The sequence below is a fragment of the Peromyscus eremicus genome, chromosome 7 (genome assembly GCF_949786415.1).
Source record: "Peromyscus eremicus chromosome 7, PerEre_H2_v1, whole genome shotgun sequence".
Taxonomy (NCBI): domain Eukaryota; kingdom Metazoa; phylum Chordata; class Mammalia; order Rodentia; family Cricetidae; genus Peromyscus; species Peromyscus eremicus.
In genome coordinates, this window is record NC_081422.1 from 11,678,285 (window position 1) to 11,696,299 (window position 18,015).

At 41.7% G+C, this 18,015-nt stretch overlaps 2 protein-coding genes and 8 non-coding genes across 11 annotated transcripts in view; 9 read left to right on the top strand and 1 right to left on the bottom strand.

Moving 5' to 3' along the window:
• Window positions 1-5,034: 5,034 nt before the first annotated feature.
• Window positions 5,035-13,747, top strand: Taf1d (TATA-box binding protein associated factor, RNA polymerase I subunit D). 2 transcript variants are annotated; one of them, XM_059267348.1, is made up of 10 exons: window positions 5,035-5,366; window positions 6,394-6,792; window positions 7,473-7,848; window positions 9,106-9,281; window positions 9,657-9,708; window positions 10,694-10,859; window positions 11,660-11,720; window positions 12,412-12,449; window positions 12,669-12,702; window positions 13,715-13,747. In XM_059267348.1, the coding sequence occupies exons 2-7, from the start codon at window positions 6,722-6,724 to the stop codon at window positions 11,668-11,670; spliced, it is 852 nt and encodes a 283-aa protein (XP_059123331.1). In that variant the 5' UTR covers window positions 5,035-5,366; window positions 6,394-6,721; the 3' UTR covers window positions 11,671-11,720; window positions 12,412-12,449; window positions 12,669-12,702; window positions 13,715-13,747. The 2 variants fall into 2 exon arrangements, with proteins under 2 accessions (XP_059123331.1, XP_059123332.1); XM_059267349.1 differs by having other exon boundaries at window positions 12,394-12,449; window positions 13,715-13,735.
• On the top strand, window positions 11,412-11,539 carry LOC131915758 (small nucleolar RNA SNORA40). The gene has a single exon (XR_009380413.1). It is a non-coding gene; the product is annotated as a small nucleolar RNA SNORA40 (small nucleolar RNA).
• Window positions 12,230-12,362, top strand: LOC131915754 (small nucleolar RNA SNORA18). The gene has a single exon (XR_009380409.1). It is a non-coding gene; the product is annotated as a small nucleolar RNA SNORA18 (small nucleolar RNA).
• LOC131915764 (small nucleolar RNA SNORD5) lies at window positions 12,488-12,560 on the top strand. The gene has a single exon (XR_009380418.1). It is a non-coding gene; the product is annotated as a small nucleolar RNA SNORD5 (small nucleolar RNA).
• Window positions 13,413-13,550, top strand: LOC131915747 (small nucleolar RNA SNORA8). Its single transcript, XR_009380402.1, has one exon. It is a non-coding gene; the product is annotated as a small nucleolar RNA SNORA8 (small nucleolar RNA).
• A 75-nt stretch (window positions 13,748-13,822) lies between the features above and the next one.
• Window positions 13,823-13,955, top strand: LOC131915750 (small nucleolar RNA SNORA1). Its single transcript, XR_009380405.1, has one exon. It is a non-coding gene; the product is annotated as a small nucleolar RNA SNORA1 (small nucleolar RNA).
• Window positions 13,956-14,137: 182 nt separating this feature from the next.
• On the top strand, window positions 14,138-14,211 carry LOC131915745 (small nucleolar RNA Z40). The gene has a single exon (XR_009380401.1). It is a non-coding gene; the product is annotated as a small nucleolar RNA Z40 (small nucleolar RNA).
• A 313-nt stretch (window positions 14,212-14,524) lies between these two features.
• Window positions 14,525-14,645, top strand: LOC131915753 (small nucleolar RNA SNORA32). The gene has a single exon (XR_009380408.1). It is a non-coding gene; the product is annotated as a small nucleolar RNA SNORA32 (small nucleolar RNA).
• A 175-nt stretch (window positions 14,646-14,820) lies between these two features.
• Window positions 14,821-14,949, top strand: LOC131915749 (small nucleolar RNA SNORA25). Its single transcript, XR_009380404.1, has one exon. It is a non-coding gene; the product is annotated as a small nucleolar RNA SNORA25 (small nucleolar RNA).
• A 240-nt stretch (window positions 14,950-15,189) lies between these two features.
• Cep295 (centrosomal protein 295) overlaps window positions 15,190-18,015 on the bottom strand; it is a 44,224-nt gene continuing 41,398 nt past the window's right edge. Inside the window, exons 24-30 of the mRNA XM_059267350.1 lie at window positions 17,154-17,692; window positions 16,330-16,467; window positions 15,848-15,941; window positions 15,674-15,763; window positions 15,494-15,593; window positions 15,319-15,418; window positions 15,190-15,239 (exon numbers count right to left, since the gene is read on the bottom strand). Of these exons, the coding sequence (XP_059123333.1) occupies window positions 15,201-15,239; window positions 15,319-15,418; window positions 15,494-15,593; window positions 15,674-15,763; window positions 15,848-15,941; window positions 16,330-16,467; window positions 17,154-17,692 (1,100 nt within the window). The 3' untranslated portion in view covers window positions 15,190-15,200. The remainder of the gene's footprint in view (window positions 15,240-15,318; window positions 15,419-15,493; window positions 15,594-15,673; window positions 15,764-15,847; window positions 15,942-16,329; window positions 16,468-17,153; window positions 17,693-18,015) is intronic.

Below are 18,015 nucleotides of genomic sequence, written 5' to 3' on the forward strand. Positions count from 1 at the left end.
TTTCTCAATGGAGAACAAATTTGACTCTAAAAGTAGATCTCAGTAACAACAAAATACCAAAAGCTGCATTATAATAGAAAAACAGGATACCAGGAGTTTGTTTTATTTCTTCCCTGAAGCTACAAAATTATATTATAGGATATATTGTAAAATTTCATTTGTTTACATTCAAATCATTCCTCTTATCTATCATTTTAATAAGAGACAATTTTAGTTACCAATTGAAATGGAAACCTATGGAATGAATAGATTCACACACACACACACACACACACACACACAGACACACACACGGAAATGGACACAGAGACACATACATACACACACAGACACATACACACCCCGTTCAGGAGGTGAGGCTGACGAGCAGAGTGAGATGACCAGAGCTATACAGGGAAAGAAAAGGAGATGGGTGGGGAGATGATGGCAAGGCCAATCACAGCCTAGAACAGTCAAATCACTAAGGACATTTAGCCTCTCAGAGCACCACGGGAGTAGTCTTTAATACTGTTAATGGAACACCTCTTTAGTCCAAACTGTGGGGTTTAAAAGTGCTCACACAGCAAGAAAAAGTGGGTCCCTTAGATCTCTTGTGGGTTTCTTTCATTTTATGTTTTGAGGCAGGGTATCCACACCCTGTCTGCATAATGGAACTCCTCCAATAATGGAACTCCTCCAATAATGGAACTCCTCCAACTCACAGAGCTTCTCCTGCCTGCCTCTGTGTTTCCAGTGCTAGGATGAAAAGCGAATTCATACCTGGTTTAAAAGGGAAGCTATGACCTGTGTGCTGGGAATGGAACTCAGTCCTGTTGGAAAGTGGTACACGCTTTTAACTGTGGTGCCGTTTCTCTAGCCTAGAATCTCTGGAAATATTTTCCAGGTTCATGGGTTTCTTAGGCACAGGATTTTTAAAAATTATTTCATTAAAATATTTATTTATTTGTGTGTACACGTGTGTGCATATATGCTACAGCACACATGTGGAGGTCAGAGGACAACTTGCAGAAGTCAGTTTTCTTTTTCTACTGTGTGGGTTCCAGGGATCAAACTCAGATTATCAGGTTTGGCGAAAAATGCTTATAACTCCTAAGCCATCTTGCTGACCTGCAATTTCCATTTTTTTTTTTTTCGAGACAGGGTTTCTCTGTGTAGCTTTGTGCCTTTCCTGGATCTCACTCTGTAGACCAGGCTGGCCTCGAACTCACAAAGATTCGCCTGCCTCTGCCTCCCGAGTGCTGGGTGCAATTTCTATTTTTGACCATACTTTCAGAACATATATTGTCCATGAACATGCCATTGCACATATTTAGCACCTGATATTTATAGTTTTTTTTTTTTTTTTGATTTTTCGAGACAGGGTTTCTGTGTGTAGCTTTGTGCCTTTTCCTGGAACTCACTTGGTAGCCCAGGCTGGCCTCGAACTCACAGAGAGCCGCCTGGCTCTGCCTCCCGAGTGCTGGGATTAAAGGCGTGCGCCACCACCACCTGGCTTATAGTTTTTTTTAAGACATAGGATCCCTACATTACCCTTGCAAATCATCCTCCTGCTTCAGTCTCCAAAGTAGCTTAAATAGGTGACATTTACTTTAGTACCTTACAAACATTAGGTTTTATTGCCCTTTAGTTATTTAACACATATACTCTTGTTTTTCAAATGAAGCCAAGTAACTATTGAAAATGGGCCCCAACTGGTATAATCGTACTTGAATGATCTTCGTTTCGAACTCAAACATCTTACTCTTCTTTTGAAATACTTTAAGATTGGTACATCATATACAAATAGCTCTCACACTCTCCTTACCCAGATGTTCCTTACCCAGATGTAACTTATCACAGTCTGTGTCAGGTAACTAGCAGATAGTTCCTAATGTAAGAACATACCAAAGTCTGCACGACGAACAGCATATTCATTCATTGTTGCTTATTTTTATTTCCTTTTTGGTTCAGTATATGCCCAGGCTAGTCTGGAACAGTGCTCCTCCAGTTTGAACCTCTTGAGTCCTGGGATTTTATGTGTGTGCCATCACACCTGGCCTTAATATAATTCAGTATATATGGAGAAAAATGAAAGCATTTTCAATAATTATGCTCACAGGAGGAATAAGAATTCAAATTAAATTCAAAGATATCCCTAATTTTATACTCCTTACTTTCTTAAAAGAAGGTCTGTCTGTTTTATACCCCTACCAAAATAGAGACAGAAGTCTAACCACGGGAGCTTCAGCCTGAAGAATTGGTTTAGAAATGTAGAGTTCATGCAGGCTGACAGCAGGGGAGAACATGTGTCGGTGTGTGTGTGTGGAGGGTGGGGTTGGAGTTAGGACCAAAAGGGGATGGTGTCCACTAAAGCCAGAGAGGCTCCAGATGAAAGCAAATACTTACTCTCCTGACGGAAGTGGGGGTGTCGGTGGCTCAGAGACAGGTAGAGAAGGGTGAACAGGCAGGAAGCTAACAACACAGAGAGCAATGGGCCAACTGTGGCAACCAAGCTGAGTGCCATGATTGAAGGCGTAAGTCACAAACTGTCACACCCTTTAAAGTCTCCCAAAATTCTCAAGTCCATGACAGACTTGCATTACACTTCTCATTGCACAGGAAAGGAAACAGGTCAGAAAGGACATAGAATTTACCCAAGATCAAATAGTTGTTAAATACAGAAACAGAATTCAAAAGTAGATCCACACCAGGCGTGGTGGTGCACATGTATAGTTCCAGCAGAGGCAGAGGCAGGGGCGTCTGGCCTCACAGCTGTGCAAATTGTACAGTCAGTCACACAGGACCCATATTCATATAGATCTATATGTATCAAACCACACATACAGTTGTGGGTTTTGTTTTGTGTGTGTGTGTGGTGCCAGGCACTGAACTCAGGGCTATGCATGCTAGGAAAGCTCCCTATAATTGAGCTATATCTCTAGGCCAACAACTTTACATTTGAACTGTGAAAACTCGCAGGATAGTGAAGCATGAGTAGGGCCAAGGTATGTCCTTCATCACACCTGGTCACCCACGGAATAAGGTGGGGGGGTTTGGTTTTGTTTTTTCGAGACAGTGCTTCTCTGTGTAACCCTTGCTGTCCTGGAACTCATTCTGTGGATCAGGCTGGCCTCAAACTCAGAGACTGGCCTGCCTCTACCTCTTGAGTGCTGGGAATGAAGGTGTGCGCCGCGGCCGCCACCAACCACCTGGCCTAATAAAGTGTTTGTAATGTCCCATTAGAACTTAATCCTGGTAGACTTGCCATGTCTAGCATAGTAGGTGCTGCAGAATTCCAGGTTACAGGCAAAATGTGCAAGGATCAGGAAGTAAAAGGAAGGTGAGTGTGTTTTGTACATTGTTCCACAGCTACAGTAACAAATACATAACTTGTACAAGTTATGAAGCAAAAACCCAAACTGCAGTGATTCTGTAACAGGGTCCTATGACCTTAGTAGGCCCTAAGACCTGAGGACAACTGACTCCGTGATGGAAGTGCCATTTCGGCTGTAAAACTCAGCACGTGGACAGCACCAACAGCCATAACTAAAAGGCCTAATCCATCAAAGTCCATAGTTCTGGGACAGTCTCAAAATGTACTAACCTTGCTTTTTAGCTCCTATACTTTTGCTTCTGGCTAACTGTCCATTTTAACTGAAGTATGTCGTCCAGAATATGATTTTTGTGCTTAAAAGCTCACCCTGAGAAAGGCTCAGTGCTACACTAGGATCCAGAGCACCCAGCTAGTAAAGACTTTCTATTGGCTTAAACCCATGTCTGAACAGCCCTCTCTGGTGACCACCCCACAACATTTCCACTCATTACGTTCTTTTCTTTTTTGGTTTTTCAAGACAGAGTTTCTCTGTGTAGCCCTGGCTGTCCTGGAATTCGCCCCGTAGACCAGGCTGGCCTCGACTCATAGAGATCTGCAAGCCTCAGCCTCAGCCTCCCAAGTGCTGGGATTAAAGGCGTTTGCCACTCCCCCATGCCCTGTGCATTAAGCTCTTATGCACTGGCAGTACCAACATAAAGAAAGATGGTAAAACTTGCGCTAGTAATTCTAATTTTTCTTTACGTAGGGCGGGAAAACATGTTTTTGATTCAGGGTCTCAGCATGTAGTCTAGGCTGGCCTGGCAACCCTCCTTCCTCAAACTTTCCCGGTCTAGGATTTGCCACGGTGCCCGGCTATCTGTCTCTCTCGTTTTGAACAGGACCCTGTATTATGACTTTGCCCCTGTCCTTTCACAACACACGGGCTCTGAATGTGACAGCTTGAGATACCTGTCTGGGAGCTCACCGCGACTGCACTGGCAGCTCCCAAGTAGAGCAAGACCTTACTTTTAAGGCGTGTCCAATCGTAAAATGATAATAGGCGCTGACTAAGGGTAAGCAGCTCAGTTGGCTTGCTTGTCACACAATACAGAGGTGCAGCATGGACAGCAGCTCTGGGCTTCCTTGTCACACAATACAGAGCATGCAGCACGGAAAATAACTCAAGCTCAGTATTGAAAAGAAAGCACTGTAAGGGTTAAAACCAACCCCAGCTAAACTGGTTTACGCTGTTCAGTCAGCTCAGGATCTGAAGGAGGCAGCTCATGCCTGCTGGGAGCTAACTCCTGGATGGTGGGGTGCCCAGAACACCCGGCACCCTTCGTCTGAGGGGGAACTCGGCACGCTGTAGGCTCGACCCCCACAACATACGGACGCTCACCTGACGCGCAGTGCCTTCGCGCTCGCAGGACTGCCTTCTTTGCACTCAGGAGCACAGGTTCAAAGTCCCGCCTACCTCTTCCGCCAGCTCAAGGCCTAGGGACGAGCCGGGAACCGCCCCTCCCAGGGCCCCGCCCACCACATAGTCCACCCACACAGCCACGCCCACCCACGTGGCCGCGCTCTCGCACCCACCCGCCGCTAAGAGCTCACGCGAGATTTCGGCCTGTTTAGTCCCGCTGCAGTGAGCAGGAACGTTCTTTTCGGCGCGGTGGAGGAGCAAGACGGTCGTTTCCGCACTGGGCTCCCGATGTGGAGCGACCGAGGAGTGGGGGCTTTCCGCGGGCCAGGGCTCTTTGGGCGGCTCTCCGCACGGAGTCGGCGCAGTTGTCGGGTGAGGCGCAACGGGCCGTGCTCCGGGGCTTCGCGGGCCGGGCTCCAGGGCTTCGCTGGCCGCGCGTGGCTCCCGGGCGCTGTCGGGAGATGACAAGGTGTATGGGGCCAGGAGGGGTTTTTTAGTGTCCTGTCGGGGCTGTGCCCTGTGCTGCCTGCCTACATCTCTTGAGGGCTCAGAAGGCCTCGTCGGTCGGCCCACGGCGTATGTTCTCACCAGTTTTTCGGCAGTCACCACGTGGCTTCCACAATTGCATTTTCAGAATTTGAAAGCACCATACAGGTAGGATTGATTTCTAGATAGATTGCTGTACTGTAGTTTGATGTTACCTTAGAATTTCCACACGTACATATCGTTGGTGCAAACAGGCCAAGTATGGTAACATTGATGGGTTAATATTTAAAAAACAATTCATATAGTGGGTATTTCACAAAGTCTTAGTCAACTGGCTTTCTTAGCCTTGAAGGTTATGATTAGTATGATTAGTTTAGTTCTAGGATTTGTGTAGCCAAGGATAACGTTGAAGTTATCCCTTTTGTATGTGTGGGTGTTTTGCATGCCTGTTAAGTCTGAACCACGTGCGTGCATTGCCCACAGAAGAGCGCATAAATCCACTAGGACTGGTTACGGTCCCTCCCCCTTTTGTTTTCGGAGACCAGATTTCTCTGTGTAACGGTTCTGGCTGTCCTAGCATCTACTTTGTAGATCAGGCTGGTTTCCGAGATCCGCCTGCCTCTGCCTCCCTAGAACTGGGATTAAAGGCGTGCACCACCACCACCTGGCCAGTTACATACAGACCTTTTTAAGCTGCCATGTTGGTGCCGGAAATCCAATTTCTGTGCCTTGAAGAGCAGCCAGTACTCCTTTTTTTTGTTTGTTTTTCGAGACAGCCCAGGTTATCCTGGAACTCAACTCTGTAGGCCAGGCTGGCCTTGAACTCACAGAGATCCGCCTGCCTCTGCCTCCTGAATGCGGGGATTAAAGACATGCACCACCGCCCGGCTCAGCCAGTTAATGCTTTAATGCTAAGCCATCTCTCCAGCCTCACCTTAGAGATTCTTGTACACTGACTCTTGGCATTACAGTGATTTTGAACAGTAATTGTGAGCCACTGTCTCTGTGCATACTTCAACTGCCTGAACTGATGATGACGCTCTTGTTTCAGCCTTGCAAGGGTTCGCCTTGAAATTAGTAATGCTGCAATACTGTGTGGCTGGCTGCTGGTAAAGCCACTCAGGTGCTCTTGTTAGGTAGATTTAGAGAAAAAACAAAGTGCATTGGAATGTGGTTTCTTTGCTTTCACTTGTAGATTAAAAAAATACTGTGAATGTATGCCACATATGTGGGGGGTATCCAGGAGGCCAAAAAAGCATGAAGCTGGAATTAAAGTTGTGAGCCACCCAAAGTGAGTGCTGGGAACAACTCAATCTGGAAAGTTACTCTTAACTGCTGAGCTTCTCACTTGAAGGTTTTTAAAGATGATCTAAAGTGGACTATTCTTAGATCAATTAGTTTTACCTAATTCATGTGGTGGTATGGTGTATGTCGAACTTTTCAGTAGAATGCTGGGTGTCCGGGAAGGTGCATCACACTGAAATTTGTAATTGCAGAAAACTGGATAAGGCAGAGAACAAGTGATGGCTCAACCAGGAGTGAGTTCTGTTGACTGCATGACATCTGATAGAGCTGGGGACACTGGAAACCAAAGGTAAGGCACCTTTTATGTGTAAACACCTAGATTCAGTCTATTCACCTGTTCTTTTTTTTTTTTTTTTAAGAAAAAGTCTCAGTAGGTGGCCATGGGTGGTTTCATTCAGATAATCCTGCCTCTGCCTCCTAAGAGCTGGGATTAAAGGCATATTACACACTCTGCAAACTACTGCAGATAACTCCCCAACCTGAATATGTAAAAGTGGGACATAGTCTTACTTTAGGAAAACATATATACGTTTTCCTAGATTGGCCTATTTTTGTCTAGTAGGTACGTAGTGGAAGGTTTAGAAAAGTTAAGCAGATGATTTGGAGCTTCTTTCTCATGGAAGATAAAATTGAACATTTTAAATAGCTGTGTGCTTTAGATATGATGGCCAGGACACAGTGGCTTAGTGTGTCACACTAACTGGTACTTAGTCTATTCTAAAGTGTTGGGTATGATTGGGGGGGGGTTGGCTTTGGAAGAAAGGCACATTCGAATTTTTAACGTTTTCTCCGATTTGTCCGATGTGTGCTTTTCTACAGTATCATGTGTTCCTTGTGCTCTCATCAGAAGAGGGTGTGTGGAGCTCCGGGAAACGGGAGTTACTAACGATTGTGAGCTGCCTTGCCACTCGGTAATGAGAATTGTGTCTAGTGATAATTCAATAATACAGTTTATTTACTTTTTTTTAGTGATGACTCATCTGATAGCTTATTTAAAACCCAGTGTGTTTCTTCGCCTCCACAAAGACGAAGAAACCCTACTGCAGCATGTGTCGTTTCACCTGTGAGGGCTGAAACGGACTCGTCCAGTGACTCCTCTCTGGAACCAAAGCCTCTGACTTTGAAGGCTATTTTTGAAAGATTTAAGAAAAGGAAACGGAAAAAGAGAAAGTATAAGCCAAAATTAAGACCAAGAGGAAGACCACCTGGAATAAAAAATGCTAGAAACCCTAGAAGGTCACAAATAGATATCAAACAAATTAAAGACAAAGGAGCTGTGTTTCCATTCTTAGAATCTGAAAATGGAAGAAAACCTTTACCTTGGAAGAAAATTTTAACGTACGAGGTGAGTCATTCTCATGTAGACAAATACACTAGGTAAAGTGGAATGTTTGTGTCCCGTCCCGTGTCTTCCCCCCCCCCCCCCCCCCTTTCAAGACCAGGTTTCTCTAATAGCTCTGGCTGTTCTAGAATTTTGTAGATCAGGCTGGCCTTGAACTCATAGAAATCTGCCTCCCAAGTTCTGGGATTAAAGGTGTGGTTGTTGGCCATTCTTAGTTGAGGTACACCTGGAACACTTATTTTGACAAACAGTGGCTTCTATGTGAAGTGTGCTCTAGTCTTCAAGTGTTTCTGAGTGAAATCTGCAAAAATTTAGAGAATAATGCTCCAAGATTGTTTATATGCAGAAAATTTCTTCATCTTACTGTCTAAACTACTCTCAAGCATACAATACTCAAGGTACCTTTTCAGTAGCCCAAGTCAGACCTGTCATTTCAAAGTAAGGTTATGATTTCTTAAAGCCCACTTTTAGAAGTATCCAGAAAGGGCTGTGGAATAGGAATGTGAAAGGTGATGCTTTTCTAGCTGGTCATGTGCATTGTTAATCTACGAGCCCTTGCCCAAGGAATGGTACCACCTACAATCTAGGCAGTCTCTACACAATAATAGTAGCAGTCCCTCAGTTGATGATCCCTTCTCAGGTGATTCTGAGCAATGTCAAATTGAGTTAAAGCTAACTAGGACAAGGGCTGGAGAAATACATAACACTGGCTGTTCTTCCAGAGTAGCCAGGTTCAATGTCCAGTATCCTACATGGTCTCTCACATCTATAACCCCAGGGATGCTCTCTTCTGGTCTCTGAGGGCACCAGGCATGTAGTAGTGCATTGATATACAGGCAGTCAAAACACCCATAACATGAAATCTGGAATACTCAAGTACCCAGGTGTTAATTAGGGTTTTCAAATATTTGAGCATTAAATGTTACAAAAATACAAATGATCCTTACTTGGAATTTATAATCAAAAAGGATTAATGTAGTCATTCTTTTCGTGTGTGTGCATGTGCAAACCTAGCAGAACTTGCTAATTTAGGTTGACTTCCTATTCAGCTTGTTCTTGGGGTACTGCCTTGACCTTCCAAGACTGGAATTAATTACAGTAGAACGACTGTGTACACTCAACATTCACATGGTTTCTGTGCTTCCAAATCTTTTCTTGATGTACAGTGAGCCGTCGCCCATCCCCTTGTAGAATTTCAAGCTTGATTATCATTAATATTTGATGTTCTAAGATTTAAAGAATTATGTATCTAACTTGAAGCAAGCTGTTGCAAGAGGATTTTTTCACCACATTGAAAAACTGAAGTATGAGCAACACCTTAAGGAATGCTTGGAGCAAATGCATGCTGGGGAAGATTTAGAAAAGGAAGACCTTGACAGTCGGAGACACAAGTACATGGATGATGATGGTCCTCTTTCTCCTATTGAAGAGCCTTTGTAAGTTGGACCTTGAAGAGTTATTTGTTCCTGAGTTTGTGTTGTGTGTGTGTGTTTTAAAGCTAACTTAAATATCTATTATTCCACATTTAAGTAGTTTTGAGGCAGTCTCACAACTTTGTGGCTTTTGCTTACACTCAGATTTACCTACCTCTATCTCCCAAGTGCTAGGATTAAAGACATGTTGATGGACTAACCATCCAGTGATAATGCTTAAACATTATAACACTTGTAGGATTGTTTATTGGGTATATGCACAGGACATTAGTTTGGAGAGTTACAGGCAGGATGTTATGTTTTCCTTAGAGCATAGATTTTAGTAGTGTTAGAATATAAAGAGAAAGATTTGTGACAGTTATTTACTTAATGTTACAGGACAGAAGATGAGGCAACAAATCCCGAGTCTGGATGTGATATCAGATTGGTTGTAAGTGGCTGATTTTCACTGTTTATGGAATGTAGAAGTTGTATACAGTGGTTTCTATTAAAATTCCATTTAAGCCGGGCGGTGGTGGCGCACGCCTTTAATCCCAGCACTCGGGAGGCAGAGCCAGGTGGATCTCTGTGAGTTCGAGGCCAGCCTGGACTACCAAGTGAGTTCCAGGAAAGGCGCAAAGCTACACAGAGAAACCCTGTCTTGAAAAACAAAAACAAAAACAAAAAAAATTCCATTTAAACTTAATGTAGGAAACAAGAATGAAAATACTCTAGAATATTTGATAATGAGCTTTTTTTCTTTTTTTTTTTTTTGCGGCTCTTCTGCTTATCCCTGTCAAAGCTCAGGACCTTGTCTGTGCGTTCATTTATGACAAGGCATCCTACCACTGAGCTATAGCCCCAGCTTTGAATATTTGTATGCAGGTATAGGTATGGGTGTATATATATATATATATATATATATATATGTGTGGAGGCTAGAAGTCAGTGCCACTCCTCCATTTTATCACACATATCAATGAACCCTGAGACCGTAGACCAGTGGATTAATCTGCCAGCACTGTTTCCTCCTGTTATAGGCTTATGCATGACTCCATTCTTAAGATTTTTGTTTAGTTTACAGTATTATGTATGTAGGTGTTGATGCCTGCAGGTATGTCTATGCTATGTGCATGCCTGATACCTGGGGATGCCAGAATTGGGCATAGGTCCCTTGTAACTAGAGTAATATACACGTGGGTGCTTGGATTTGAATCTTAGTCCTCCATAAGGAAGTCAGTGTTCATAACCACTGAGTGATCTTTGCACCTCCCATTAAAATATTTTGTAATGAATATTTAATTAGTCTCATGATATGAAGGCTGTCACGTGAGAAAATAGTGTAGGTGTTTATTTGGACTTTGAGGAATAGATGTAGCACTCACCCACTTGTCAGTGTTGAACTTAGTTACTAACTGATTTTCTATTAAATGCAGGAAGACAGTTGCTTCATAATAAGCTCAGAATTTCCAAAGAGAAATTTAGAGCAAGAGAAGAGTAAGAAAGAGCCTGCATTCTCTAAAAAAGCTAAGGCCAACGAAACTTCACAGAGAGAGCATGGAAGGGCCTGGAAAGGAGATGTACATACAAATATCAAAGAAGGTAAAGAGCATTCAGAAAAAAGAAACAATAGGAACACATGACTACAAGTGATTTTTGTATGCCAACTAGATGAAGAAACAAAACGTGAGCCAGCCTGAGAAAGAAGCCACAAATTACTGGGGAAAGCCATTGCTTAACTAATTTCAAGTGTGATTTTGGTGCTGGAAGAAAAGTGCTAATATAAAGACCCATACACGTCTTTCTGATTTCAGCTTCTGTGTGAGTGTTTAGCCATAGTGTATGTGTGTACGCTATGCATCCTGGTACCCAAGGTCAGAAGGTATCAAGGCGCTTGGAACTGGACTTAAAAGATGGTTATTAACCAGCCATTTCATGGGTAATGAGAGCCAAGTCATAATCTGAGTCACCTTTTCACACACCCCTTCTCTGGATGCTACAACCTGTGGTGTGCCAGCTTCTGGCTAGGTGTGTAACTCTTGAGTGGAATATGAGCGTGTCTTGCCCTAGGATGCGTTGAATATTGCCATTGTTGATATTGCAGTCACAGTTGGAAGCTGGCTTTTGTGTCCGATTTCTGTGGCCTGGTTTGGCAGCACTTGTGTGTGTTTTTGTTCAGCTGGTGGACAAAAGCAGGCTAGACAGGTGCAACAGTAAATCCTCTTTTGCAACCCAGAACTCACTGTTCAGTATGAGTTTTGATACATACAAGAAGGAATATAGGACAGCACAAAGGGATTATGGTACTAATGAGGTTGGTTCTAGCTGTCCTATAATTTAAAGGCATAGGTAACAATAAAAGAAGCCCAATGTGACGAATATTTCTTTTTTTTTTTTTAAAGGCTTGTCTTGACTATGCAGGCAGATTGAAGATACCTGCGAATAGATGTTTGTTTCAGTGTGGTAAGTAGCATACTCTCAATTTATATCTTCATTATATTTGTGAATGCCAGTTTTATTCTGTGCTCTAGCTTTCAAGAAATCCTTGAGCATGTTCAAGTGTGCATATTTAGAAACAGTAATTTGAAATGTTTAGGATAGTGCAAGAAAAAGCACTGAAGACTATAAGGTCTCATACTCAAGTTAAAACATTACCCTATAAAGTTTCTGAAACATTGTATAATTACAGCAGAAATTTGTACAATCTTGAATACATATAATTTTCAAAAGCCTCAATACTGTCCTTAAAAAAAAAATCAGACTTTTAGCCTCTTGATGAAAATTTACTTTGTACTGGTGCTTAAAACAGCTTGGTAAAGAATCCATATCATGTGCTGAGTATTTGAGAACCTGGCCCTATAAGAATGAGCTTCACTAGGCAAGTGTTTTGAGATGACTTCTTTTAGTAATTTCCTTAAGGTCCTATTTGTAGATAGATGTTCATACAGAAGTTGGCATCACAATGCTTTGCTTTTGAGGTCTATCCCGATGGGGCTTCCCTAATAGCCACCCATCGTTGGAAACGCCTCATACAGTAACTTGTGGTTTGCTTGATTCACAGAACTGCTTATTAGGTCTGTGGAAAGGAGGAACTACAAGACATTTAAGAAATATGAAACACTAATATTTCATTCAGTTTTTTTTTTAACTTCAGGTACTGGCATATCCTTCAAAAATTACTAAGAGTGTTAGGTAAGTTTGGCACTGTATCTTGGGAAAACATAGTTACAGTTCAGATGATGAATTAAAACTGTTCAACTGCTGAATGATACAGACATGAACTAAAACTTAATTCTGATAGAACTGGCTACAGCTATTAAACCTGGACAGTGAACTTAGACTGTAGTTTTTATAACTGGGAATCCTATCCTTTTTTTTCTTTTAAAGGCTTATTTATGTACTATTCTCTAGGAATGAATATTAGCAGAACTCTTCAAACACGTTGGTAAGTGAAACTAAATTTCTGTTGGTTTTTAGTTTCAGTGTCTCATGCTTCAGGTGTTACATGGTATAGTTCCCAGCAAAAGCAGTTGCTGTGTATGGACTAGGAAAAACAACCTTTCTTTGTGCTCTCATATAAGTCAAAGTGCCTGGAAATGCTCAGTCATTAGGAATGTTGAGGTCCTGAACACTCCACATACAGTGTGCTTGTCCCGCTCCTGCAGTCGCTCCTGCAGTCGTAGGGGTTAGGAGCCTGAAGGCGGAAGGAGCCAAGTTAGAGGCCAGCCTGGGAAACTATTGGAAATGGGCCTCAGAAAATAAAGTTCTTGCTGGCTAGATGGCTAGCAGATGAAGTAATTGGTCCCAGTAATTGGTTCAGAACCCTAGAAGCTAGGCGGGTATGATAGCCAAATCTGGGAACTTCAGCAAGAAACCCTCAGAAAATACGAGTTAGATGATCAGGGAGGGTATCCAACAGCGTGTGCATATGTCTGTTTTCCCAAAGAGAGAAAAAATCAGGCAAGTTAAAGTTTCATTTGGGCACTTTTCCAGTGTGGGTGGGAGTGAAGAATCAGATGGAATTCTGAATCACCTGCATAAATGAACAGCCCCCTTAATATATGGAACATTGGTTATTCAGAAGAGACCATGATTAGGACCATACCATTAATTAGTGTCTTCATTAGGAGCACCAGGCTGTGGGTTTTAGGAATTGGCACTGCATGGTATCTGCACTCAGCAGTTCTTTCCTGCTGGCGTGTTCAAAAGACAGTGCAATAGAAATTCACTATCTGGCATCGTTGGTTTCTTGGCTTTGTGCATGTTAAACCTGGTATTTCTAGTGATACAGTTATTATTTTATACTAGATATATTTATTGTGGCTATGGGTGCCCTGTTGAGGTCAGAGCAACTAACTTGTAAGTTTGACTACAATGGGGATTCTGGAGAATAGCTGGTATATGCTCGGTGGGCAAGCATTGTCACTTGCTGAATGAATCACTCCTTTTCTTCCTAGGATGTCAACAAGTGAGAGGCCTACATTAAAATGGTAAGGCATTGTTTCTGTTTGCTTCTAGCTGGTTTTACTTGATGAATAATGTGTGAGACTCCGGAACTTTTACTGAGCCTCATTCTACATAAGAATGGGCACTGTCAATCAGTGTCCAGAACTGGTTAATGTGGCTAAATTGAGGCACAGGTCATGCTTCCATCACAGTAGATATATTACAGTGGTGACAATGAGACCTGTAACATTTTGCCTCTTGTGTGAAGACATGATAATGATTCATTTCATAATACTTACTCTATGATCATCAATCCTTTAGGTTCCTAAAGTAAATCGTTTGAAGAAGTCACCAGAAATCTTCTGGTAAGATGTTAACTTTATGTACACCATTATAGTTAGATGATAAGGTACTGGAATTTGCTGTCAGAGACATGATGTTGTGATGATGGGCAAAAATGTTCAACTGCTCTGAATGGGCTGAGTGAAATTGGCCTTTCTGAACATCTACTTTTGGTGGGTCTTTCCAGATACCATGATATAGACCCAAAGGATTGATTTATTTCATCTTGGGAAGTCTATTCCCTTAATCATGAGGATCTTGGAAGTTGTGCAGTTATCTTTACCTACTCAGACTTACAAGTGTGAGCAAGACAGTCTGGCTTTGTAGCCTGCTATGAACTAACAGTCCTGCCTTATTTTCTCCAGGGCAGTTTTTAACACTTAGCCATTTTCATTTTTCCACAGGTAGAAAACCTTGAATTTCTCATGAAAAGAAAAAGAATAAAGGCAAGTAGTCGTTTTAATGTCATTTTTATATAATGGTCATTACCAAGGCTTTGAGAATTCAGTTTCTCATTTGCTGTGGACATGACCATAAAAAAAATTCCCATTAGGTTTTCTATGTGCTACTTGGCTGGCAGTTAACCTGTTGGGGACATTTTGTTTCTGATGAGTAAATCTCTTCTCAGTTATTAATGATTGTTTTGGAGGTAGATGGCCCTAGAATGCTCAGCTGCTTACTCCTCCCATGTTCTTGTCCTGCAGGGCTGATAATAAGTAACACTGGACTGAGCATCCTTGGGAAAGGAAAGGTATGTATACAAGAAAGATAGTGAAGGTCATTTCAAAGAGGGCTTATTGGACCGTGAAACCAAAAGCTCTTAACGCTGTGACCAGAGATTGATGTTCTCCACAGAACAAAACAAGCACTCAATAGTGCTGTGTTTTTCTGAGAAGATACATGCATTTCCCTGAGTCAGAAGGTTTAAGAGTTTAACTTAAAACTTAACTCTCTCTTCAGAAATCCTGAACCCATGTGACCTGGATGAATGAAAAGCAACAGAATAGAATAAAAATTTATTTAAATAAAATTATTTATTAAATAAAAATTTATTGTTTGCAATAAATAATTTTGTCTAGTTTTTTATACATTAAACTAAAAGAAAACCCTTTACACAGTTACTAAAAGAAAACCCTTTACACAGTTTGTAGGAAGTCAGCATGTATTTTTGGCTCGAAGTTTCTCTAGTGTTTTCTGCAGAAGGAATGAAAATTAAATTTAGCTGTTTTGTTTGAGTTAGCACCTTTGAGGGTAAAGACTGGCTCCTGCTCACCTTATGAAATTCTTTTGCCCTTGCTTTATTTTGAGCATGGACTTCTTGCTTTGCTTTTTCTTCTCTTTGCTGTCTTACCTCAGCTAACTGCTTGTATAATCTGTAAGAAATGTACATGGAATTAAATGGCATTAATGGCCAAACACTAAAAGCAAATGAACAACAAAACCCATACCTTAGTGCCCTTTGGTGAGTGAGGGCTTGTCTGGCCTTTCTCTCTTCAAGGGGAGGTGCTCTAACTTTATTCACACCCTTCAGGCGGCTCAGGGACGAACCTGAGATCAAGGGATTAATTAAAGGGTTGGTTCTAGGTCACATAAACATTCCTAATACCTGTTGCCAGAGTCATGCATACCTGTTTGAGGGAGTTGAGTTTTATTCCGCACTTCTCTTTGTCTCTGGTAGGATTGCGCCATACATGTATTTTTCCTTTTCGTTGGTGTGGCTGTAAATTTAAAAAAAATGTTTACAAATATCCTCATTTCAGTTAAACATTAGGGGCTGATATTATATTTGACACTACACTTACCTGAAAGTGTCACTTGGGGTTGATTTATACAAGGCTCTGATACAGCTCCATAATCGGAGGTTTCTGTTGGAGATGGAGGCAGAAATGCACCTTCCTAAATTTTGAGAAAGTTTTGCTGTGGCACTGAGGCTTTTCCTTGTATGTAAGGCTTTGCTAGCCTCAAACCAAATCTTGCTTCCCTTCCACCCACCCCCCACCCCCAGTCTTCCTTTGTAGACCCCTGAACTAGGAGTGGATGTGCCTAGGTAGCTTGTGTATTTAATGCAATCTGTTGTCACCAACTTCTGCCTAAGTGCCAAGAAGTTTCTTGTTTCCTGTCTTAATTCTGTAGGTGAGCACATGAATTGAAGATTGATAATCTGTTTTCAATGGCTTAAGGGTAGCATAGAAACCTGCTGTACTTGACTAATAATCCTGCTCTAAAGTCAAGACTCCAATTTCCAGCCAGAAAGGCTGTGTACACAGAACCTAGGGGCATTTACCTGGAAACAGCTTTGTGCTTCATTGTCATTCTCATCAAGGGTTAAGTTTGCAAGATCTGTTTCAGCAATGCTGATATCACTGGTGCTTACTAGAGTAAGGTCTGGTTCTTCCATTATACCATAGCCAGATTCTGTTTCCTGTGTAACAATTCAAAATGAGAGGAACGTGTCATACATAAATTAGGCTTTCAGAGAATATGGGAGCAATGACATTACTTATGTGGACTGAAGTATTGTTTGTAACCTAAAAGATCTTTGTTGTGTACATGTTCATGTATGCAGGGCCAAAGAAATCAACTTCTGACATAAGTTGAAGAGGTAGAGTCCCTTTTTGAGGTCCTGTTCATGTTTGATTTAATACTAAGTCTCACACAATGAGAAGTCCCTTTTTTCCCCACCCAACCAACTGTAGTCCTCTTTCTGGATCTTGTACACACATACACTTAAGCATTTTTCAGAACTCTGATGGGAATATCCTTATTGTCCAATAACTATGGAATTTAATTTATGTATGACATGTTCCTCTCATTTTGAATTGTTACACAGTAAACAGATTAATCCCATAAGCGATTAATGGTGTGTGCCTTAGCATCAGCCAACCTTTGTTTTGACAGATTTTGGCTGACCAGCAACTGCAGACATCTGTCCATCTGATTTCCCAGCCACAGTATGTATTAGAAAGTGGAAACCACAGCTAGTTGACTATAAGCTTAGAACTAAACAACTTCTGCTAAAAGGGATAAGCTGAGCCAGATGTGCTGGAAAGATTTCTCATGAAAAGTGATGAAAGGTGATGAAGTGTTGTACAAAACACACCTACTTACCCAGACGGGAATAGAGCTCTGAAATGACTTGGAATTTGTCATGTGCTCTGCTTGTGCTACCTGAGATAGGTTTCTTTCAGCTTTAATTTGAATACTCTGTGAATTTCCCTCCAAGTCAGTTTCTACATGTGGATTTATAGCTTCATTTTCATCTTTAGTGAGTCTTTGGCTTTTTGACATTGTAACCACTTTCCTGGACAGTTCTTGAAAGCCCGGCATTTCTTCTTTGCTTTCTAATTGTTTTCCTGAGCACTCACTAGAGATGGAACCACATGGAGTGCTGTGTTGCAGGTGTAACTGATCAAATACAGTAGCATCATCAGGTGAACTGCAGACTGGACTCAAATTCTCTGTCGAGGACTGAAAATGAACAGTTTTTTTCTTATTTTGTGGTATTTCAGTCTGTTCAGAATAGTTCTGGTTTTCCATGCTTTGGTAAGTACCTCTTGCTTCGATGCTGTAAATACTTGGTAGATCAGCATGTTGGCTTTCCTGTGAAGAGAATTCTGGTAGAAGCTGCTGAAAAGATTGTTCAGATCCTGCATTAAAAAAAAATTTCAAAGTCAGCATAAACACTGTATAGAGAAGAGAAAGTCACATTTTAAGTTAAATTGCAAATAGGTTTTATGATCTATAGATGGAAAAGTTGATGTATATAAACATCTGATAACGCACAGTGGTCAGTGATTTTCAAAAAAGCATTCCTAATATCAACTAAATTCCATGGTTATTGGACAGTAAGGATATTCCCATCAGAGTTCTGAAAAAATACTTAAGTGTATGTGTGTACAAGATCCAGAAAGAGGACTACAGTTGGTTGGGTGGGGAAAAAAGGGACTTCTCATTGTGTGAGACTTAGTAT